Source organism: Coloeus monedula (assembly GCF_965178545.1).
Source record: "Coloeus monedula genome assembly, chromosome: 22".
In the NCBI taxonomy this organism is placed as follows: Eukaryota; Metazoa; Chordata; class Aves; order Passeriformes; family Corvidae; genus Coloeus; species Coloeus monedula.
Genome location: NC_138802.1, coordinates 4,833,026 through 4,854,952, shown reverse-complemented (window position 1 = coordinate 4,854,952; position 21,927 = coordinate 4,833,026). Strand labels below are relative to the sequence as shown.

Genomic DNA, 21,927 nt, shown 5'->3' with positions numbered 1-21,927 from the left:
TTGGAGAATCCAAACTGCACTGACACATCCCTCTCCCTTTCCTTTTTAGAGGGTTGAGTGGGATTGATACCCAAACTCTTAACACATTTTTGTGCATTACTGCAAATACCCACTGTATGTCTGAATAATGTTTCCAGGAGGCTGTTCCTAGGAATCAGCACTACTAAATACCATTTATGTTTGGAATACTCAGTTGTCATTGTTCTCTTTTCTGAACTTGACTCAGTTTAACTATTTGGAAGGAAGTAAAACTCATGGTGTTTGAACCTAGAGAAGCAACATAACCCTACATTAATATTATGTAGATGTGGTTCCTTTCATATCTGCCTATAGGAGTATTTTTATGTAATAGGAGGTTTTTGGAAAAAAATAAGCAATTATGGGCTTGCATTGGGCAATGTTTAATCATACAGGTCTCACACTTTACATATGTTACCTTGATTAGTCTCTGGGGCTTACAAGCTAGACTTAGAGTAGCAGCGTCTGAGACAGGAAAACCCCCAAGCAACCCTGTTATCTGTTTGTAAAAAGACACTTTTTCAAGCTCAAGGGTTTAAGTTGCTGAGGCTCTTCAGCTCCCTCGCGTTGTACCTCTGGCGTTTCATGCACCCTACATTTAAGAAAGAAGCTGTAGATGGTTCCAACAAATTCCAACAAGGAGGGCTAAATCTTTAGTTAAGACTTGTGTAACTTTTACTGTTTAAGCCTTTTTGCTTTACCTTCAGAAAATGTATTAAACCGAACAAAAACCTGGCTTAAGAAAACTGTGCAGGCACTGGGTTCTCCAGTGGTGACATGTCCGTTGGCATTAAACAGGGAGGCTTTGTGAGAGACTGGCTGTCATTCTAAATCCCAGCATCTATTCTGTGAGTAAGAAGGATTTCCCACTAGAACATTAGTGTTTAACTTGATATTTGAGGGCAGAAAGATACCCTGGATGCTTTCAGACTCTGCTCAATGGACAGAGGCACCGGAAGGGAATGTTGCAAGGGGAGGACAGATCATGAAAATGGAAAACATTGAAGTGAGCAATGCTGAGGAGTTACCCAAGCATAAAATGTTAAATCGTCTTTTTCTTTAGATGTCCATTCATTAATAGCAATAAATAATTTCAAAAGGATGAATGAATGCAGAGTTCTTACTGTGGTGGCCTCCACACCCTCCAGATATGTTACAAGTAAGGGCAGGGGCCTTTCCATCCCTGGTGAAAGGTGCTGCATGCAGTGAGCCATGCCCAGCTCCTGTTAGACTTAAACTGTTGCCTGGGCTGGGTTGAATGCAGAAATCTGGGTTCAGATTCAGCTTGATGTTACTGTATGCAGTAACTGGTCTGGAAAAGGTGCACATTAGCGAGGGAAATGCATTGCATGGTGTTAGTCTGGTCAGGTAGGAAAGGAGAGCTGGCTGAAAACAGACATCATGGATACCGAACTTGCTCCCTTTCCAGTGCAACACTTCTGGAGGCCATGGGAAAGTTTCTTAGGACACACAGATATTTGCAGTAGGTGACTAATGTCTTCCAGTTCAGTTAAATCCAAGACACTCTAACATTGGTCCAGCGTAGTCCATCAGAAATAGAAGCAATTATGAACTTCCTTCTGAAAAGAACAGATAAATCCTTTGTTGGATTTACCACAGATTTATTCTAGTACTTGAACTTCGCATGACATGAAATATTTGCTTCACAAAGTGGAATTCTTATTCTGTGTGCCCACTCCACAGTATTTAGCTGTTAACTCAAAGGAATGCAGCTAGACAGGGAAAAAGTTTTATGTCTTCTGGAAATACTTGTATTTCTAGAGCCTGCGTGTTCTAATTATCTTCTATTTCATCCAAAGCTTTAGGACACAAAGACCAAAAAGTAAAAGAAACACTTCTTCCTGTTTTGCATGTTTCCTGTTTTTAGATCACAGCATCTCTGCTAAAGGATGCTGCTGTTTCATGTATTCTGTGTAACACTTGCCTTGGGTGGAAACAATTCCAGAGAGCTGCAGATTTAATTAGTCTGCATTGCTGCCTCCTAGAATAGAATTGGAGAGTCTTTGGAAAAGAAAAAAAAATTATATTCATGCATGACCATCTGCAGAACCTACTAAAAAGTCATCGAAGACTGGGCCGTAAAGAGTTCACAGTTCCAATTCACAAATCTGCCTGCTCAGAACGAGGTGGGATAAGTAGGGAGCGTCTGCCCACCAGGAAAGAACAAAGGCTTTATTCAAGCCAGCCATGTCTGCTGGAATGTACTGGGACAGCCCATCAGGCTGCGGCCAGTGTCGGGCTTGGGCTCCGGCACTGAGAAACATCTCATACATTCTGTGAGTTTTCATAATCTCTTCTAGCCCTTTTTCTAGGATTTTCAGTTCATAAAAATAGCAGGAAAGATGAAACTGGTGTAGTGCAATAGGAGTGTAGGGTTTATGTTCTTATTTCTAAGGCACAAGTGACAGGAGCTGCTCACCAGTGCAGTGACTGTGTGACCTGCTGGACAGAGACAGCTGTGCTGGGACCACAGGGGTGAAGTCTGGTACAGCAGGTCTGGAGTGGCTTCTTGGGAATGTCTTAATAATGATGAAGGTAAGGGTGGATATTTTTTGAATATCCATGCTGAAGAATGAGTCCACAGGCACCTTCTATTCTTACACAACACTGAGAGTCCTTGGGATTTCCCATGTATGTATTTGCTTCTCTTGTGTGGATTTGGAATTGAGTCTTTCCATTTGCCTTTGCTCCTGGTGCTTTTGCTTTGAGATCACACTAGAGGTTTCTTACATCCTTAGTTTGTGATCTTGCCCTGGTTTCAGCTAGTATAGAGCTAATTTCTTCTCCATAGCTGTTACAGTGCTGTCTTTTGGATTTGGAATGAGAATGGTGTCAGGCGTGGGATCAAGAAGTGCCCTTTATTTATGACAGGAACAAAGCTTTGAGTAGAGAGTGTCTGAGCATACCCAGAGGTGCATTTTTTTCATCCTCAGACCAAGTACAAGGATGTTAAGAAATGCCCATTTTAGACAAAATGAAAATCTTCTCTCCATACTGTATTTCCAGTCATTTTGTGTCTTATTAGAATTCCGTGCTACATCGTAAATACCGGGTTCTCTGAGGTTATTCCATGTGTTTAAAGTGGTGGAAATAGTAAACTGTGTGGCTGTGTGCACTGATGGGTTTTATTTTCAAACAAAGAGATACAGCATTGCTTTTAAACTAATACCACTTCTAAGCAGTGTTTTAAGCCAGCTTAGTCGAGGTTCATCTTTATGTAGCAATTGCAGGCTTGCCTGAAAGCAGGAGAGCTCAAGGTGCTGCTCAGGTGCAGCCGGGCTGTTTACCTGTTACTAGAGAGGCTTTCCCCTTTGTCATTAACGTGAGGTTTTGTGTTCACTCCCAGGCCGGAGCTGTAGATGGAAGCCCAGGGCCTGCTGGGATGGGGTTTTACACTTGTGCTGTCCTTTTGCCCTTCCCCTGAACTCTTTTCATTTCAGTCATGAGCAAACAGTCAGTGCCTGAACTAACAACCCCGCAATCCTCCAAAGCACGCTCCTTACAGTACCAAACAAAGGGAGGCCCGCGTGGGCCGGCCCAGGCCAAGGAATGCAGCTTCGGGGTTCTGCTCCATAAATTTAACCAGCACGACAAAAAGGAGATAATATGAGCCTTCGTGATGATCTGAAAGGGGGAGGTTTGTGTCCCATTGATTGCGGTCTGGCCCAGCGCCAGCCCCGAGCCTGACCGACAGTTGAACCATATCGTTAAGGCGTGTAATACAGCTCGAGTCTTGTACAGCAGCCAATGAGTACATATCCAGAGGGCAAAAGTTTATAAAGAGTCGAGGCTGTCCTGTTTAACCCTCTCACACTGCCTGTAATATACACTGCTGCCATTCACAAATAGGCACTTTGCTATTAAAATGTAAACCTTCGACTTTCTGTACTTGAAAAACATACATGTGTGTCTGATTTCTAATGTGCAGCAGATTTATAAAGTGATTGCGGAAAAATATGTAAAACTGATCTTTTTTTTTAACCAAAAAAAAAATCCAACCCACTTTTTTTTTCAGCACTGCTTCATCCATAGTTACTTTTTTGTTCAGATACGTCTTCTGGGTTGTTCTGCAAACTGTTTCATACAGATGGAGCTATTTATTGCCTTGATGTCACCTCATTTAGCACGTGGCTGGTATTTTTATAGATAATTTTTTCACCTAATGTTGCTGTTAACATGTGGAATGCTCTTTATCAGTTTTGTAAGTACAGCCAGTTGATCTGAATTGTTCTTGCAACTGTGAACTTTAAAAATCAAACAAACCTCATGAGTAGCTTTTTGTTGGGTGAGGTTTGTGCTGGAGCACTTTGCTGTACCTGTTGCAGCCCCAGTTGTAGTAACTGAGAAATTTCAAAGGAGGGTTGGAAAGAGAAGAAACATCCAGTCGTTAGAGTTGATTGACACAGTCCTTCATGCACAGCCAGAGTCATTGTCCTGATGCTGGGCAGGACCCCTGTTTTTTTTTTTCCCCCAAAGCAGATTTGCTTTCCCAGAAAGGCAGGAATACAACATGGAAGCATTTCTGTTAGATTGAAGTATTTTATACTCAAAGTAAAGTCACTGTGTTTGCATTTGCTACAACTGGGTATTGCTTGACCAGCAATGATGGGACCATTATAAACGTGACTCCCTGTCCCTGACAGTGTCTAATGCCAGGTTGGACAGGGCTTGGAGCAACCTGGGATAGGAGAAGGTGTCCCTGCCCACGGCAGGGGGTAGAACGGGATGAGCTTTAAGGCCCCTTCCAGCCCAAACCAATCTGGAATTCCATGGGCACAGACATAAGAGCAGTGCTCCATCTGCTATGGGCCCTGCCTGGCAGCAGACAGTATTTAATATTTTAAACCCACAGTACCCTGAGGCTGAGCAGTGTTATGGCCCTGGGCACTTTGGTTTCACTAAGGCATGTTCAGCTTCTGTTCTCAGACAGGTGTTTGCAGGAAATTCCTGCTAAGAACTATCTTTTACATCAAGTCAGAAGGCGAATGGGAGCATTTTTCAACACATTGGTTAGACAGGAAACTTTTTAAGATGACAGCTGCAGATATCCCTGTAATCAGTATAGTAAAAGTCAAGGAGAAACTGGAAACTAGGATGGCAGTGTTACGTTTTGTCAACTTCTTAAGCTTGATGTTACCAAAGTGCTTGAGAAAATGTGGGTTTTGCTGCACAACCGTGACAGGCAGAGGTTGATAGCAAGTGCCAGAGGTTGATACCCTGGGTGCAGCTGGTGTCAGTGCTTTGTCTACAGTGCAAGCTCAAACACCTTGTCCAAATGCTGGATTTGTAATATGGATGTCATAATTAAGTTGTGTCTTAATTAATCTCTTCTCAATTCCTTTTGAACTTGGATCCTGGTGAGGTTGTAAACCCAAGGAATAATTCTCAATTTTGTTTTGATCTGGTGTACAAAAGAAAAGGGAGGGGGGAGAAAAGCTCTATCTCAAGAAACTGGCAGGAACAACCTCCATGATAAACAGTTGTTCCTTGAGCATGCTGTACTCTCCTAAAGGCATGTCGGGTCAGCTAAAGGTCTGCAGCATCTGAGCTGGGAGATCCCTCCAAAGAGGAGGGATTTGACTGTAAGTGGGAGGTTTTAACCCTAGGCACCATTTATTTGCATGTTTCTGCCTGAAACTAGCATTTTGGGAACATGTTTAACAAGCACAATATATTCCATGCATTTGCTGGAATAAACGGTGCATATGAGCTTCCTCAGATCTGCAGTCAGCAGGGAGCTGTCTGGCTCGTGATTTTACACATTCTTGCATCTAACTGAGACATTCTGATGCCAAATCCAGCACTCAACTGACTCCACCGTGTGTGCACTTTAACACACCTTAACAGCATCTGCGTTGGAACCAGCAAATAAATCCCATGGCTGTGCCAGATCTCAGATCAGGCAGTGATCTGCCTGTTGGGAACTGCACCCCAAGGTCTGGCACAGGGTGCACTGACCCCTTGAAACAGAGCACCAGTAGAATCACCAGGGAACAGGGAATCTAGATTGCCACGTTTGCCTGAAGTTAGGCCCAAGGCATTAAATTTCTCAGATGCTGAGAGCTGGCACATCAAAATTGTGCTATCTCTCCCCTTCTGCTCAGTAAATTCAGGGAATATTCTTGCTCATCACATGGGTTCAGCACATGAAACAAAGTTAAGTGCATCAGTGAGGAAAGAATTGTGGAAATAGTGGATCTTTAGTGCTGTGCAGAGGTGTGATGTGCACTACAGACCCAATCACAAGTGGCACATGTTTGTTTTCGTTTGTTATCCATGTGTTCCCAAGCTATGGCTGCAGCACTGAGAATTTGTCACTGTGATGGCTGAGTTTTCAACTCAATTTTTAAGGGCATACATTGTTCAGCATTTAATTGGTTCTGGCACTCCCAAGTGTGTTTTGCACAGTGTCCTCCCATCATGTCTGTGGCACAAGCACCGTCCTCATTCTGCATTTCATGGAAATCATGTGCGTGGGATGGTGATCCTCATGGAAGGCTGCAGGTGCAAGTCAGTCTGAAACTCAAGCAAGTGGATCAGGTATTTTAATTGTGTATTTTATGGTAGAAGATGAAGGTTATTCCTCCCTTAACTTATCAGATCATGTCACTTTTAATGTCTGAAATGCACTGAAGCCTCCTCAGACAAAGCACTCCCTGTATTTAGGAAGCAGACTTTTTCCAGAGCCAGTAATAGTTTGATTTTATTTTTTCTTGAAAATGCCAGCAGCTTTTGAATTGTGTCTTACATTACCTGCCATTTTCCTTTGTTTGAATTAAGGTTGTTTTATACTTATTTCAAGGGGATAAAAATCATTCCCAGGCTGAAAGTCAGTATGCCAAGCTACAGCCCAGAGCAGGCTTTAAACCTGAAAAAAAAAAGAGTTTATAATGGAAACACTGAATTTTAGCTGTACCAGAACCAGCAAGTTACTGCTTAAGTGGGCTGGAATAATGAGGTGGTGACAGTTGCTGAAGTTTTGGCAGCAAGAACTGGGTGTGGCTGAAGGAACTGATTCCTTGAGAGTTTTGGGGGTAGCTTTGGGGCTGAAGGATCCCTTGGGAGGGAGCCCATGACCAGGAGCACCCCAAGGTGTGGCCATGGGGCTTGGCTGGCAGGCAGATGCTGCAGCAGGTCCAGTCTGTGAGGAGCCTGGTCCATTAAATACTGGTTCCAGGTGCCAGAATTCCATCTCCTTGCACTTAGAGCTGCTGTTTGTGCAAGATTTGGGGTGTCCATGCTCAGGTTGGGTTTTTGAACAGATCTGTGGTTGCCAGTGCTGTTCTCTTATCTAGATGAGAAATGCCCCAGATACAGATTTTAAATGAAATCCAGTGATTACTGTGTTGGTCATGGGGTTTTGTCCGTGTTGGTTTTTCTCAGAAGTCGCTACATTTCCTAAAGTTGTATTATTATGAATAATTATTCTGGGTGTGATACTCAGGAAACAGAAAGATGTAAATTTGTAAATAATTTCTAAATCATTTTAGAAGAGGGGTGGTTTCTTTTAACGGATCAATGTCTTTTGATATTCAGTGTTTTTGTCAAGGTACTCAGGATACACTTCAGGGAAATTTCTGAGGTCCAAGAGACCCTCAAAGATGAGTAACAGTTTGTTGTTCTCAAAGCCACTGTGTGTTTAAGCACCTCTGCAGGAATCACATCTACAGACCTGATGGTGGGAACCTGATGGGGTGGGTACCTGATAGGGGCGAACATGGAGTGAAGGAACAAGGACAGGTGATTCTGGAAAATGTGGTGTTTCTTAGAGAGTTTTCTCAACCTAAGTTGGTCAGTAATTATCCCCACTAATACCTGACCGCTTTCTTCATCAGGTTGGTGATGTGTTTGATTACAAAACTTCTGGCTTAAAACTGGCCAGCTGAATCCCAAGGATTCTGTGAACTGCTCAGCAAATGCCAGCCAACCAGTCAATGGCATGCACTGGTTCCAGTGAGCAGAGTCAGCTGGGGTGAGAGCTCCGGTGCTCAGCTTGGAGCAGGACAGGACTGCAGTGTTCATCTCAACCTCCCAACACCCTCTCCCAGCCCTTTGTGCCTCCATCCAGCAGCACCATTCCCTGCTGTGCCGGGCAGACGTGAGGGCATTCCTGTCTTGTATTGCCTTTGTGTGCTTATTAAAAAGGAATCAGCAGATCTGCTGAGTGCCTGGGTAATGGAACCCAGATGTGGGCACTGCCGTCCGCTCCGCTTGACAAATCTGCAGCTTTTGGGATTTCACCAGGGTTGCTTATTATTTACAGAACGTAACTTGAGACAGTAGAACAAATTTTTAGATTAAAAAAAATCAAATGGTGTGGAATGTTTTTAGCTGTGCAGACCAAACACAGCAGTTTACCAAGGGGGTGATGGACTAAATCAATGCAGTTTAGGTCCAGCACCAGTGGCATTGGGTTGGAGAACTGCTGGCCTTACCAACAAGAAGGGAATGATCTGTTATCACCAGGATCAGTGTCTGAGTGTGGAAGGCACGGTGAACACTGAACTTGTACTCTACAGTGCTTCTTCATTTAAAAACAAAACCAAAACATAAAACCTTGGCTCAGAAATTGCCAAACCTTCAGAAATCCATTTGGTATCCTGTGCCTTTTTAGTAGTTGTACTTCCTCTCTGACCTGCTTTGAGCCAGACATTAGAAACCAGTGTTCCCTGTAGTTACAGAGTCTATGGGATTAAAAGGCCCTGGTCTATCCCCATTTTTAGGGTAGTCTTGCTTGCAGTGCTTCAGATCCCTCTTCTCAAGGTACTACAGAATATTAGAGGCTGGCACAGGGGAATGTTTGTCTGAAGGATGGTTCATGTAAAACCCACTGCACAGTGCAGCTGCTCTGTCCCAGTTATCCAGCCTCCCTGAATGCAGAATGGAAAGTGTCTCAGCAAAACATTATTGATTGGCCACTGTTAACTAAAACCCTCCTTAGGCTGCAGACAGTCACTCTTTGAACTTGTCAAGAGGTGCCATAGAGAGGTTTTAACAGCCAACAGGGGCTTCTTAGATTAGTGATCTTTTGCTATTTTCCTGCTTTTGGAAGTTAGTAAGTAGGACAAGCAGCAAGATGTGAATTATACTGGTTGGAATTCTTTAATCTCTTTGGAACTTTGTTTTAATATTTTGCATTCACAGAGGCAAACACTTTTTTTTACTGCTTTATAAGAGTCTAATAGGTAAAAACAGGCACATGTTTGTTTACCTCTTGTGTAGGTTCAGAAAGACAAGAATGCTGTATCTGGTGCAGGTGAATCTTGCTTATATCCAAGGAATTTAAGGGGCAGGAGAGGAGACTTGCTTCAGATCCAAAGTACTTTAATAGCACAGCTCTAACCACTGCATTCAGGGTTGTCAAAAACTTGAAGGAAAACAAATTTTAAAAGGGTGCTCAGGCTTCAGGTGTGAGACAGGAGTGCTGAGGGGGGGAAAGGTGACAAGGGAATGAGGCTCCAGAGAAAACATCTGCAGATCATGGAGCCCAGAAGGTGAGTGCTCTCTCCTGGTGGTGGGCAGCTTCAAATGCAAAGGTAATGCTCTGTGGGACCTTCTTCCTGTCCCTGGAGGCTGGAGTTCCTTGTGCAGGGTTTTTAAAAAGAGTCAGGATGGGAAGGGAGAGCTCTAATCCAAAATGGTGCATTTGGCTGGGAAATTTGTAACAGCAATAGCCTGGAAGAGCTGTGAAATATCATGGAGCAGCCCCAGAGCGATGCTGCTCAGAAGGGACAGGGAATGAAGCAGGGTTTGGGAGCCTGTAACACAATTCTTGAGGGGTGGGGCGTTCCAGGAGCTTGAAGGAATTCAGCGTATTATTTTTTGACAAAATACTGCTAAGGAAGGAACCGAGCCTGCAGTTCTGCAATGCTGTGGCCAATATCAACCTCTGATGGCTGTCAGCCCGCACATGTGTATCTTCATTATTGTCATTTTTAATTAACACACAGAAGGGTAAAGTATGTTAAACCCTGCTGTGGGGACCCTAATTAATGAGGATTTTTCTTCTGTCTTAATTTAACTGTATGTTCCTATTTCCATAACCATAGAGTTTGCAGTCTCCTGGTGCTGTCCATTGGTGCACTCTTACTTTCTCTAGAGCAGTGAGAAAAAACAGACAAATCAGTAAAACTTCTGATAAATACATCCTCAGATCTTCAGAGAGTATACTCTGCTCAGGTTACTTCTTCCTACTAATTTAACTACTTGCCCCTTCCTTGTAGACAAAATCCTTCTATTTTTATTATTGTATGGTTGTGTGTCTCATAGAAATGTATGAGTAGACACCATATCTTCCAGAGCCAAGTCTTGCAGGATCTACATGCCATGTGGGTGAAGATCTGGGATTTTTGAAGGCTTTGTCACACCTCATATTTCAAAATGACTAGAACTCTGTGTGCAGACAGGTGTCAGTGGAAGAAAAGGCTGCACCAGGTGATCTCTGTGTGTCTCTTGCTGCAGGACCCAGGCAGAGCGAGTGCGGAAGCCCCGGTGTTGCAGGGGACCCCAGGGGCTCCTGCCCCGCTACCTGGAGAGCCAAGCAGAGGGACAGGAGCAGCTCTTCAAACTGACAGACAACATCCAGGATGAGTTGTGAGTACACAGCCACTTACACAGAGTACTTCTGTTCTGTTTGCTGCCATCATGTCTTCACATCTAAAACTGCTTCACACACAGGCACATACTCAGTTCTGGGCCCTCACCACAACAAGGACATTGAGGGGCTGGAGCGTGTCCAGGGAAGGGAACAGAGCTGGGTCTGGAACACCAGGAGTGTCTGAGGGAGCTGGGGGGGCTCAGCCTGGAGAAAAGGAGGCTCATGGGGGACCTTCTGGCTCTCCACAACTCCCTGGCAGGAGGGGGCAGCCAGTCAGGCTCTTCTGTCACAGAACAGGTGACAGGAACAAGGGACAGGATGAGAGGGAACGGCCTGAAGTCGCACCAGGGGAGTTTTAGGTTGGATATTGGGGTAAATTTATTCATGGAAAGTCATAAAGCTGTGGCACAGCTGCCCAGGGCAGTAGTGCAGTCCCCATTCCTGGAGGGATTTAAAAGCCATGTGGATGTGGCACTCGGGGACATGGGTTAGTGGTGGCCTGGGCAGTGCTGGAGGAACAGTTGGATTTGGTGGTCTCAGAGGGCTTTTCCAACCCCAATTATTCTGTGATTCTACAGGGGATGTCAGTTGTTGGATTGGGGTCTAAAGGCAGAATTCATCACTTGCCCGATTTCCACCACAGTTACTGATCACCTGTGTCAGGGGAAGGTGTCAGATGCTCTTGTCTGTCACCCATCAGAGCATCTGTCAAGGCAAAGGGTCGGAACTGCTGATGGTGGACCTGGCAGAGGGAGGTGCAGGTTCAGCAGGGTCACTTGGTGTCACCAGTGTCACTGGGCAGGCTCCATGTGCCACTTCAGGTTCTGCCTGAGGAAGAGTTTGCAATCTGGCACTTATTGTGGCCCTGTGAGTTCACACTTGGGGTATCCCGTTTCCATCTCCTTTCAGGATCTTTGTGCCTATTCAGTCTGGCTCTTAGGCAGGGAGACTGGAAAGAGCAATTTGTGACCAAAAAAAATCACCAGTGTAGCCCATAGCAGAGCAGTGGCCTTTGTCATCAAGTCACGCTGTTCATTCACTGTGACTCTCACCATTAGGAACACCATTCAACAGGAACACAGTGTTTCTTGTCATGGAAAATAAGTACAAAATTATGCCTCTGACTTTTATCCTAGTATCATAATCAGAAACACATTTAAAGACCTGATTATTTGCATATTTTTCTTCAGAGTTAAATCCATAAAAGGGGGTTTAATACCTTGCTCTACTGTTCTAACTAAATGTTTCCACATTTTTTTCCAGTTAGGCTTGCTGTTTCACTTCTGGAAAATATAGTGTAATTACTTCCTGATGTTGTTAAAAACTCCACAAATTCTCCAGAGATCTGGTTGCTTCTACTTTGTTCTACTGGATCATGTTTCATTTAATTTTTCATTTTATTAATTTGAGATAATAGTGTAGCTGTATGGGTTTAAAAAAAAATAAGTTGTATCTTGCAGTAGTATCTGAAAAGGTTAAAAATACCTGTTTTAAGAACTAGACACTGAGAAGAAAGTAACAGTTGGCAAGAGCAAAGGTAATGATGCATGACTCAAACTTAGAACAAAATGTAGAGCCTGAACTACAAATTAGCTAATGTTTCTGGGCTTCTCTGTTAACTCACTGACCTCTGTTTCCATTCCTCAGAATATATACCACCAGTAAAAGTCCTGTAAGGAGAAGTACATGCATCATGTGGTGTTCTTACAGAGCAAATGCAACCCATGGTCAGTGCCCAGGTGCTGCCCCTGGACTTGAGAGCAGCTGTCAGTGCCCCATTTCTCCCTGTGGATGTCCCAGTGCCCCATTTCTCCCTGTGGTGTGCTCAGTGGCATTGTGACCCTGTTGGATTCGGGGCCTCCCTCAAACACTTGTGTTTGATGTGCCTGTCCAGGGCATCAGGCTGTTCTTCTGCAGCTGTACTGCTGCTCTGGGTTTAAATTAAGTTTTCTGTGACACTTCATAAAAAATGTCACTCTCCATCCTATTTAGCTAATTTCAAAGGCAGAACCTTGCCCTGAAGCGTTTGAACTCCGATGGAAAACTGCGGGGCAGCTGCTGGTTTCCGGAACTCTGTTAATGTTGTCTTTCACCTGGGTTCCTCTAAGCTGAAATCCACTTTTCTCCCAGTTTGTTTTACTTAAAGGAACACAGTTCATTTATCCCATCCTGGAGCTTCATCCAAGGGTAGAGCTGGGCAAAGCACATTGCAGGCCCTTTTTAATGAGGCTGGTTGTGCCCTTCTCAGCACTGACATTACAGTGTGGGCTGGAGTTGGTGTGTGCACCTTTCCCAGTGTGAGGGGAGCGAGGGCAGGGACACAGCACAGAGGGAAAGGTAATTTCAGTGCAGAGCAGTGTCTTTGAGAGGACTGGGAATACAGAATTACTGGAGTTATCCTTTTATACCACAAAAAGAAACCGTGGCCTGACCTCTTGCCATATTTTTGGCTATTAACATACCTTTTATAGCTCTGGGTTTATTTGGCTACAGCTCGAAGCAGTTTGTGCACAGTGTTATTTAACTGGTAGAGCCAAGGGTGGGTTTGGAGATGGGGAACTTTTCTGTTTACCAGAAACACCAAGTAGTGACAAAGGTCACTGATTTCTAAGCCAGTGGAGGATTCTTCAGGATGTGAGGGCAGCAGGCAGGTTTGTACAAGCAGTGGCTCAGAGGGCAGCAATTGGGAAGCTGCCTGACAGTAGGAGAATCCTCCTTTACAGATGCATGTCAACCCTGGGGACTGTTGGCAGAACTTTATTACTCTATTTAGCACTACTCTGTTACTCTACTCAGCTATGATTTCACATTCAAGTTGCTGATTTTTTCAGCATTTAAAAAGCCCCACTAATGAGGCTCATTTCAGTAGTAAATCAGAAGTGGGGGAGAAGCATTTGTGTGTTCAACTTCCACTTCACTTTTGCACCTAACAGTTATTTTACACACCAGCCTTTTCAGCCATCATAACTCTCAGTATTCCTAACTCACTCTTCTCTCCCTCTTCCTATTCATCACTCAGTCTAATCTCCCTGGGGAAACCTGCTTGCTGCTTAACCTCTCACCCCATGTTAAACAGCTAATTTCTCTTTTCTGTTACTGATCCTGGCAGCAGGTTCAACTTGGTTTTGGTTTTGAAGGCAGGGAGGTGTGGGGAGGAGGGAAGCACAGGAGGGTTACAGGATAATGCTCTTGTCATAAATGTCTGCAAACCTTTCACGTGCCAGCTCCAGAACTGAAGTTAGTTGCAATTAAACTTCAGCATTAGGACTTGCAGTGCTCCAGAGCAAGGAAATTACTGTTCCTAAGCCTTGTCAAAGGACACTTTTATGTGTCCCTGTAATGCCCACAGCTGGTGGCCAGGCAGGCAGCACTAATATTTGATTTACAGCATGATCTTTTTATAACTAGGTGAGAGTGTCCTTTATCAGCTCCATTTCTAAACGGTTTAAATTAAATACAGATGAATTGTACATGTTGCACTACTGCATTTTCTGATGGACTTCTGAAGGTCACAGAGCAGGTGAAGACAATGCTTAATTTGCTATTTTCAGCTTTAAGCTAATGATGTTTTCTCCTTTGTTGCAGTTTCATCGCCGTGGAGAACATTGACAGCTACTGTGTGCTCATCTCCTCCAAGGCCGTGTATTTCCTGAAGAGCGGAGACTGCACAGACAGAGATTCCATATTCCTGGAGGTCAGGTATGATGACCTGTACCACTGCCTGGTGTCCAAGGACCACGGGAATGTGTACATCCAGCTCACCAAGAAGGCTGTGAACACGAGCAGCGGTGTGGCCATGCCAGGCCCCTCCCAACAGCGGCCCATGGTGAGGAGCTGGCACCCCTTTCTCCTTGTGCTCCCCTTGTGACCAAAGTGTTTTACTCACAGGCTTTGTTCTGTCAGCACTGAAAACAGCTGCTGCCCAGGTTTCAGTGACTGTAGAAGTGGCTCCCTAAACTCCTGAGAAAGCTGAAGAAAGGAAAACTCTAAAATATTTCTGCAGGCAGGAAAGTAACAGGAAGAAACTTGTATTTACCTGTGAAAGGCTTTTAACTTTACCACATAAATGGAACTTGGGTACTTTGCTGTCTGTTTAATCTTCTCCTACATGTAGTATTTTTTTACTGTGAGATCTCTAACGATGGAACCAGTGTTTATGTTTTGTGCCATTACAGTAGTTGCTTGGGGACTGTCCTACAGGCCCAGTTACAAGCTCACCCCTGACCCAAGTCAGTTCACATTCCAAACAGACCAGCAAGATAAAACGTGGGAGGGGAGGCAAAGGAAATAACCTCAGATAGGGCACAGTGTTCCTGCTCTCACCCTTGAATATGTGTGCACCTGGTGCTCCCTCTCTCTTCTTCCTTACTCCAGCCTCAGTGCTGAGAAGGAAACTCCACTGAAACCTTTCTGTCCCTTACTTCAAGTCTAAAATCTATTCTGTTTGAGCTGACAGCAGGAGCACATTAAGAAAAATTCCCTTTCTTTCTGCAGGTGAAAGTGAAATCGGAAGCTCTGGCAGTAAAGCTGTCCCAAGAAATCAACTATGCAAAGAGTCTGTATTATGAGCAGCAGCTGATGCTGAGACTCAGTGAAAATCAAGAGCAACTCGAGCTGGACTCTTGAAAATCCACTTCCTCACTGCCAGAAAGAGCTGCAAGTACCAGGCTGGAGCTAGAATTGTATGACTAGAGAAGGAAAAAATATAATTTTAGTATTTAGAGAAAACAAAAGAGGTGGCTTTTCTTTTTTATGCACCAGTTGTATAACAGAGGTGTAGCTGACACAGCTTTGGGTCTGGGAGAAGCCCTGTATTTTGCTAACATGTATATATGTACACGTGTCCATGTAAATACGACCGGCAGCAGGTGTTGGTATAAATATGAGTCTGTTTACTGTGTAAAGAAATTAAAGGAGCTCTACTGAGTCATACTGCACTACCTGACACAAGCCCTTCTCTCTCTCTGTCTTTTCCTTGAGAAAACTGATTATCCCAGTGCAGGAATGTAGATAAACGTTTAAAAAATAAAATGATGAATTAATTTCAGCTGTTGAAGCACAGGTGTCCCATGGTTTGGAGCTTTAACACCATGATTAGGGTGCACTAACACTGTGATTAGGGGGCATTGGTTGGGTTGTTTGCTGGGCTTTTTGTTGTTTCTTCTCTTAAGTCACTAATACAGGTAAATACAGGAGACCTTGCACTGAAATGTCAGCCTCTTTTTTAACAAAAAATTGCATTTTGGTAAATAATACAGGGAGGATTCAGTTTTACATTCACAGTCTGCATCTCAAGGTCCCTATTTCTGACTTGGTTTTGAAGTAGTTGAAGTGAGCAGCCTTGGAAATTGAATCTTTAACTTCAGATTTTTCCTTCCCTCAGGTGTAGGAAGGGTGAGGGGAGAGGAGATCACCAGCTTGTTGGGCTTCTCAACATCTTCAGAAGTAAACTTCTAAATAATAAAAATAACAAGTTGCTTTTTTTTTTTCCGGTGTTGTACATCACATCAGTATTTGTCTCATTAACTGTAACCACACTGAAGAGGGAGGAATGAGTGCTCTTAAACATGTTAACCCACAGGAACTGGAACCCTCAGTGTCACATTTACTTCCTGGAGGTGCCAGGCTTGGGTATGAACGCACAACTCTCCTGTAACTGCCGAGTAACCTAAATTTTAAAGTGTTATTTTGTAAACCTTTTGACTCAGTGTAAGTAGAGCTTTAAAAGGTAAAGTAATTTGAAGGTAAAGTCCTTTCATGAAGACACATGGGGATATTTTGGTGCTGAAGGTTAGAATGAAACCAGTTCTGAGCTCTTGTAAAATACTTGGCTGCTGAAGGTGGGGAGGGAAAACAGGAGTAGTTCACTGCTGTGTTGAGCATTTCCAGGGATGGATGGAGTACTTGGGGTCTGTAACCATCCATGAGGACATGATGTACAAACACCAGAGCAGTCATTGAACAGTTGCACTCTTGGCCCTGAACTCAGAGAGCTATTTGTGTGAAAAAACCTGTCCAGCTTCAAGGTGCAATAAAGAGTAGATGAAATAACACCTCAGCAGGGGCAGGAAGGAAGAACTGTCTCTGACTGGTAAAGAGACTCAGCACAGCATGGAAATGACACGTGAGGAAATGACACCTGTCCGTATCTTCCTTCTCTACTCTCGTTCCCTTTCCTTGCCTGTTTTCCCAGTCCTCTCGTCCCCTTTACTGACCTGTCACATCCTGTTCTGTCCTCCCTTTTCTCCATCCTTTCCACCTTTCCTCTTCTTTGCTGTCCTTCTCCCCCTTTTCCTGCCCTCCCCTTTTCTCCCCTTTAATGCCCTGCCCTCTCCTCCCGTCCTCTCCTCCCTTGCCCTTTTCCCTGGCCCATTGTTTCACTCCAGTGCTCCTGCAAAGGTGAACAAATCCAGGGGCTGTGTCCACACTGTCCCTGCTGGGAACACCCCCACCCAACCCCACTAACTGACCCTGTCACCAAGTCTGACTCAGGACACAGGCATAACTTGTCTGCCCACTCCTGAGACAGGGAATGTCCTCACTTTCTCAAGACATGAAAGTAACTGGAAAAAAGATACTTTCAGGCTCTGAAACCAGGGATGAAGTTCTGGGTGTCCTTCTGCATCTGTGGCATGTTCACAGGGAAAACCCCTTTTCCTTGCCATCATTGCTGGATCATCAGTGATCCTGTTCCCAACAGCTCCTACAGCTTGAGGGGTTCCTGCAGTGATGGGAACATGGAGCAAATGTGAACAACACCCTTCCCTCCCCTCTGCTCTTGACAGTCCAAATAACTCAGTGTGATGAGCCATCTGAGCAGCTCCAGTCCCAAAGGCTGTTTTCCAAAGCAGTGCAGTGTTTACATTTTTGTGGGGAGAAGCTAAGTGACTAAATGGGCCCCATCTCAAACCAGAGCAATAATCAGCCATTTCCCAGTGACAGGGACCTTTTGATCTCTTCACTATCTCATTTCCTAGACTGCGTGATGCTTTTCAACATTTATCTGTTTTCTCTTCGATAAAATACTTCATAACATCTTAGCCCAACTATATTTTTTTTTAACTTCTTTTTCTCTCTAAAGCACAGTTTAGTCCGAACCTGCTTCCTCCAGTGCACAACCCACTGGGCTGAAAAATCCTCTCAGCCCTTGCTCTGTTTTTCTTCTCAGAGGAACCTGCTTCTCACAATGACTTCACCTCTGGTACCTCACACTGAAAAAGCAGGTTTTAGTGAATATACTCTCTTTAGATTACAGGTTGCTGCACAGATATTTTTAAAAATCCCAACAAAGCAAAATTAAAGCACATTTTAATTAAGAGCTGCTCAAACTCCCCTTATACAAGTTTTCTTCTGACAGTAACACTGTGCATGTGTATGCTTCTGTACTCCTTCTAATATATACACCCACCCCCAAATGTAGATACACTTCAAAATTCTCTTGAAAAGCAAAGGCTCTGTTCCAAACTCCTGTATTCCACCTTCCTAAAGGCAGGGTTGTTGCAAAGAAAGAACAATCGTATTTTTCAGAAAATAAATACAATAAAGTAAAATAAAATAGAAAATATAAAACAAACAATAGTTAAAATAAAATAAAATAATAAAATGTGCCCAGAGCTTCAGACTCCAGTCCAGATTGCTGCAGCATTCCAGCTTGACAGCCCACTCTTACTCCATGTTATGATGCTTAATTTTATCAAATGCAGCGCTGGGACAAAGCACTTCTAACTCCCCCTATGTTACAGGTTTGACTTTCTTGCAACCCATTTCTAACAGCTGCTGGTGGCCTCCCAAATGGTCTGACAGCTTTGACAGAGGGCTCAGGGCAGCACAAACCCACCTGCCTTCCCCTGCCAGAACAATCCCTGGCCGAGAAAATGTTTTGTTAACAGGACTGGGAGCAGTTTGACCTAACCATGGAGTTTCCATGGTTCTCCAGCAGCAGATTTTCTGGAGTGGGAGAATGTGAGGCAAACCCAGCCCCAGCTGGGTCTTTGACCAGCCCTGCTTGTGCCTCGGTGCAGGAGAGGGCAGAATCTGACAAGGATTCCTGCCAGAAAGAAAAGGTTACTTGTTAACCACTGACAAACACTGGGGGGAAAAACAGTCATATTGTTTTGCTCAGTAGAACTACTGCACATTTTGGCCAGAAATACAAATGCTGTGGGTACAAACTGCAGTTCCATTAGAGGGGTCAGCTCTGCTCAGGGCCTGGGGACACTCATGATGAGCAGAGCGTCAGAATCCCAGAATCCCAGATTGGTTTGAGCTGGAAAGGACCTTAAAAGACCATCCCATCCTCCCCTGCCATGGGCAGGGCCACCTTACACTATCCCAGGTTGCTCCAAGCCCCGTCCAGCCTGGCCTTGGACACTGCTAGGGATCCAGGGGCAGCCACAGCTTCTCTGGGAATGTGTGCCAGGGCCTCCCCACCCTGTGCCAGTAATACATAATTTATACATAACACAGTGTCACACAGGGTTGGTGTGTGTGTGGGTTTTTGGGTTTTCTTCCCTTTAGCTGACACTCCACTGCCCGACACTGTGCCCTCCACAAAGTGTGGGTAAGAGCAACCCTGTACCTCAGGCCTGCTCTGGGCTGACTCAAAAGCTTTGAAAGGCCACGGGCCAAGTAAACAGCTTCCATGTGCATTTCCATTTTGGATAAATGGCTGGGTCACCCAAAGGACAAGGGCTGTGGACGGGAGCTGCAGAACAATGGGTTCTGAAAATGCCAGCAAAAAAAGTCCCCTGCATGCTGCAGCTGTAGAGGAATTCTAACAAATAAAGGAGAAATCCATCATACCATCTATCCCTCAGCCCTCCAGACACTGCAAAAGCAAACATTTGCTCTGCTCTGGGAGGGTGACTCACCATTCCTAAGGACTGTTGCTCCAAGGCCTTTGGCAAACAATCGACATCCAGCCGTACAAACCACTGGGTATCAAAGTAATGATGTAGCAAAAACCTGTGCCTGCATGCAGGTTTAATGGGAGGAAAAAAATAAAATAATTTTTACAAGTAACCCACCATTTGCATGACAAGACTCTCCCCCAGCCTTCTTTTGGCAAGGCCAGGCCCTTTCAGCAGCTCCAGCAGCAGGAGCATCACCTGTCTTCCCTCTGCCAATGGGCAAGGCCAGGCCCTTCCATTAATCCTTTTTCAGGATTTCTTTGAATTTCAAAGCATGGAGGAAAAAGTATTTGAGGTAAACGTCCCAGAAATGTGAAGATTCTATTCAGCACTACCTTCTATGCCAGAATACATCTTAATTTCTGGTGTAATAGCAGTTACATGATCATTCAAAGGATTATCCAGAGACAGCATCCTTAGGCCCCCAGTTCAGACATGCAAATGTTCTAGAATTTTGTGTATAAATGGGTACAATCATTATTTCTGACCTGGCTCAGTACAAAGCTGACTCCAATCATGCTACTTATAGTCATAAAATTGTTTGGCTTGGATGTTTCATGGATGGGGCATCTACCACTGCTCTGGGCAACCTGTGACTGTCCCTCACCTTCGCTGTAAAATTTTCTTCCTTATATGGTCTGAGTCTACTCTCCTTTACGTTAAAACCATTTCCCCTTCTCCTATGGCTGCAGACCCTGTTAAAAACTATGTCCTCATCTTTCTAGTAAGGCCTTTTGAAATACTGGAAGGGCTCTAAGGTTTCCCTGGAGCCTTCTCTACTCCAGGCGGGTAACCCCCAGCTCTCCCAGCCTGGCTCCAGAGGGGTTCCAGCCTTTGGAGCATCTCTGTGGCCTCCTCTGGACCTGCTCCATGTCTTTCCTGTGCTGAGGGCTCCAGACCTGGATACATTTCCTTCCTCCCTGTATTGGGTGCCTCTAATCTGTACCAGCCTCAGTAGACAATAAGATGTCACCTTCACATGGGACCACCTTGTTTTGTGGCAGGAGGTTCCATTCTCACAGTCGTCATTCTTTGGTGTTACTGTTCATACATTTTGCTTCACTAACTCTAATCCAAACTGATCCTGCTGACCCTCTCCATTAAAAATTTATTTTAAACCAGACCAATCTACCTGGAGAAATTCTGTGCTGTTGACAAAACCTTGTGAGCAAAAATAAACAGCAGCCAAGGTCATAATCACACTGAGAGCACACCAGAGCTCTCATTTATAAGAGGTTTATAAGCATTTATCTCATTTATAAGCAAGTTTAAGAGCCAACTCGCCCACTTTCAGCTTCCTGATTTCAAACACTAAAAATCCACATTACACGCACAACTTCACTCACCTTTCTTCCCACAGACACCTTTTTGCCTCTCCTTTGAGCACACACCAGAGGGAAATCAACATACAGAAGAATATGTATTTATACATCATCCAGAACACATCTCAGGCCATCCAGGAATTCCCACAGCAGTGCTGGGAACTGTCCCAATCTCAAAGACCAGCACCCATTGTCAAAGCAGAGCTCAGGGGTACAGTGGCAGCTCAGCACTGCTTGTGTGCCTCAGCCTTATGTCTGTATTCACTCCAAGATTATCCAGTGTCAAATTTGCTGTGGGTTCCAGTGGAAATAATCTCCCCACAAAGGACAGGAATCCAAATCCACACTTCAGACAGACCAACCAGCTGCTGAGGCTCCCAGGAGGGTGGCAGTGCTGCGGCAAAGAGCAGGTTTCACTGCACCTTTGCACACACAAATACTGAACTAGGCGCCACTTCTGACAGAAAACCCATCACTGAGTGAGCACGGAGACAGTCCCAGGGCCTGTGCACCCACAAAAAGCACATCCACACCTTTCCAGAGTGCACCCAGCAAGTACCTTCCCTGTGCTTACAGCCAGCCATGGGGGACAGGTTTCCACCACATGACACCGGAGGAGCCTCAGAACTCCAAGACGAGCAGGGAGCATTTCTGGAGGCCTGGCTTCTGTTCAGAACAGAAATGTTTCCCTTGGCTTGTGCAAGTTGCTGGGACTGAGCATAGTGCGAGGCTGGTGGAGCCAGTTTTCCATTCCCCCTTCCATTACTCTTTTTGATTGGCACTTTAATGAGGGCGCCGGGGGTCGACCCCCTGCCAGGGGGCCGGTTCATGCCCCGTTTATCTCACAGTCCATGTAAGACTAAAATAACACGCCAGGCTGAGTTTCACTGGCTTGTGATCCCACAGCCCACCGTGATGGATTGAGTGACTGCAGCAAGTTGGCAGCTAAAGTGTGTTGTAACAGTATCTTTCTGTCAGCGCAACACAATGGATTTGCTGATTCCTGGGCTTTTCCCAGTGTTCGCCGTTACCATCAGCCCACGAGTTTCTAAAGTTCATT

The 21,927-nt window shown here is 44.7% G+C and overlaps 1 protein-coding gene across 6 annotated transcripts in view; it reads left to right on the top strand.

The window, feature by feature from the left end:
- The window catches only part of VPS13D (vacuolar protein sorting 13 homolog D), a 96,856-nt gene extending 81,010 nt beyond the window's left edge, over positions 1–15,846 (top strand). For all 6 annotated transcript variants that reach the window (XM_082295692.1, XM_082295691.1, XM_082295689.1 and 3 more), the window contains 3 exons: positions 10,501–10,632; positions 14,222–14,462; positions 15,131–15,846. In XM_082295692.1, coding sequence (XP_082151818.1) covers positions 10,501–10,632; positions 14,222–14,462; positions 15,131–15,262 — 505 coding nt within the window. In that variant the 3' untranslated portion in view covers positions 15,263–15,846. The remainder of the gene's footprint in view (positions 1–10,500; positions 10,633–14,221; positions 14,463–15,130) is intronic.
- Positions 15,847–21,927: the final 6,081 nt, after the last annotated feature.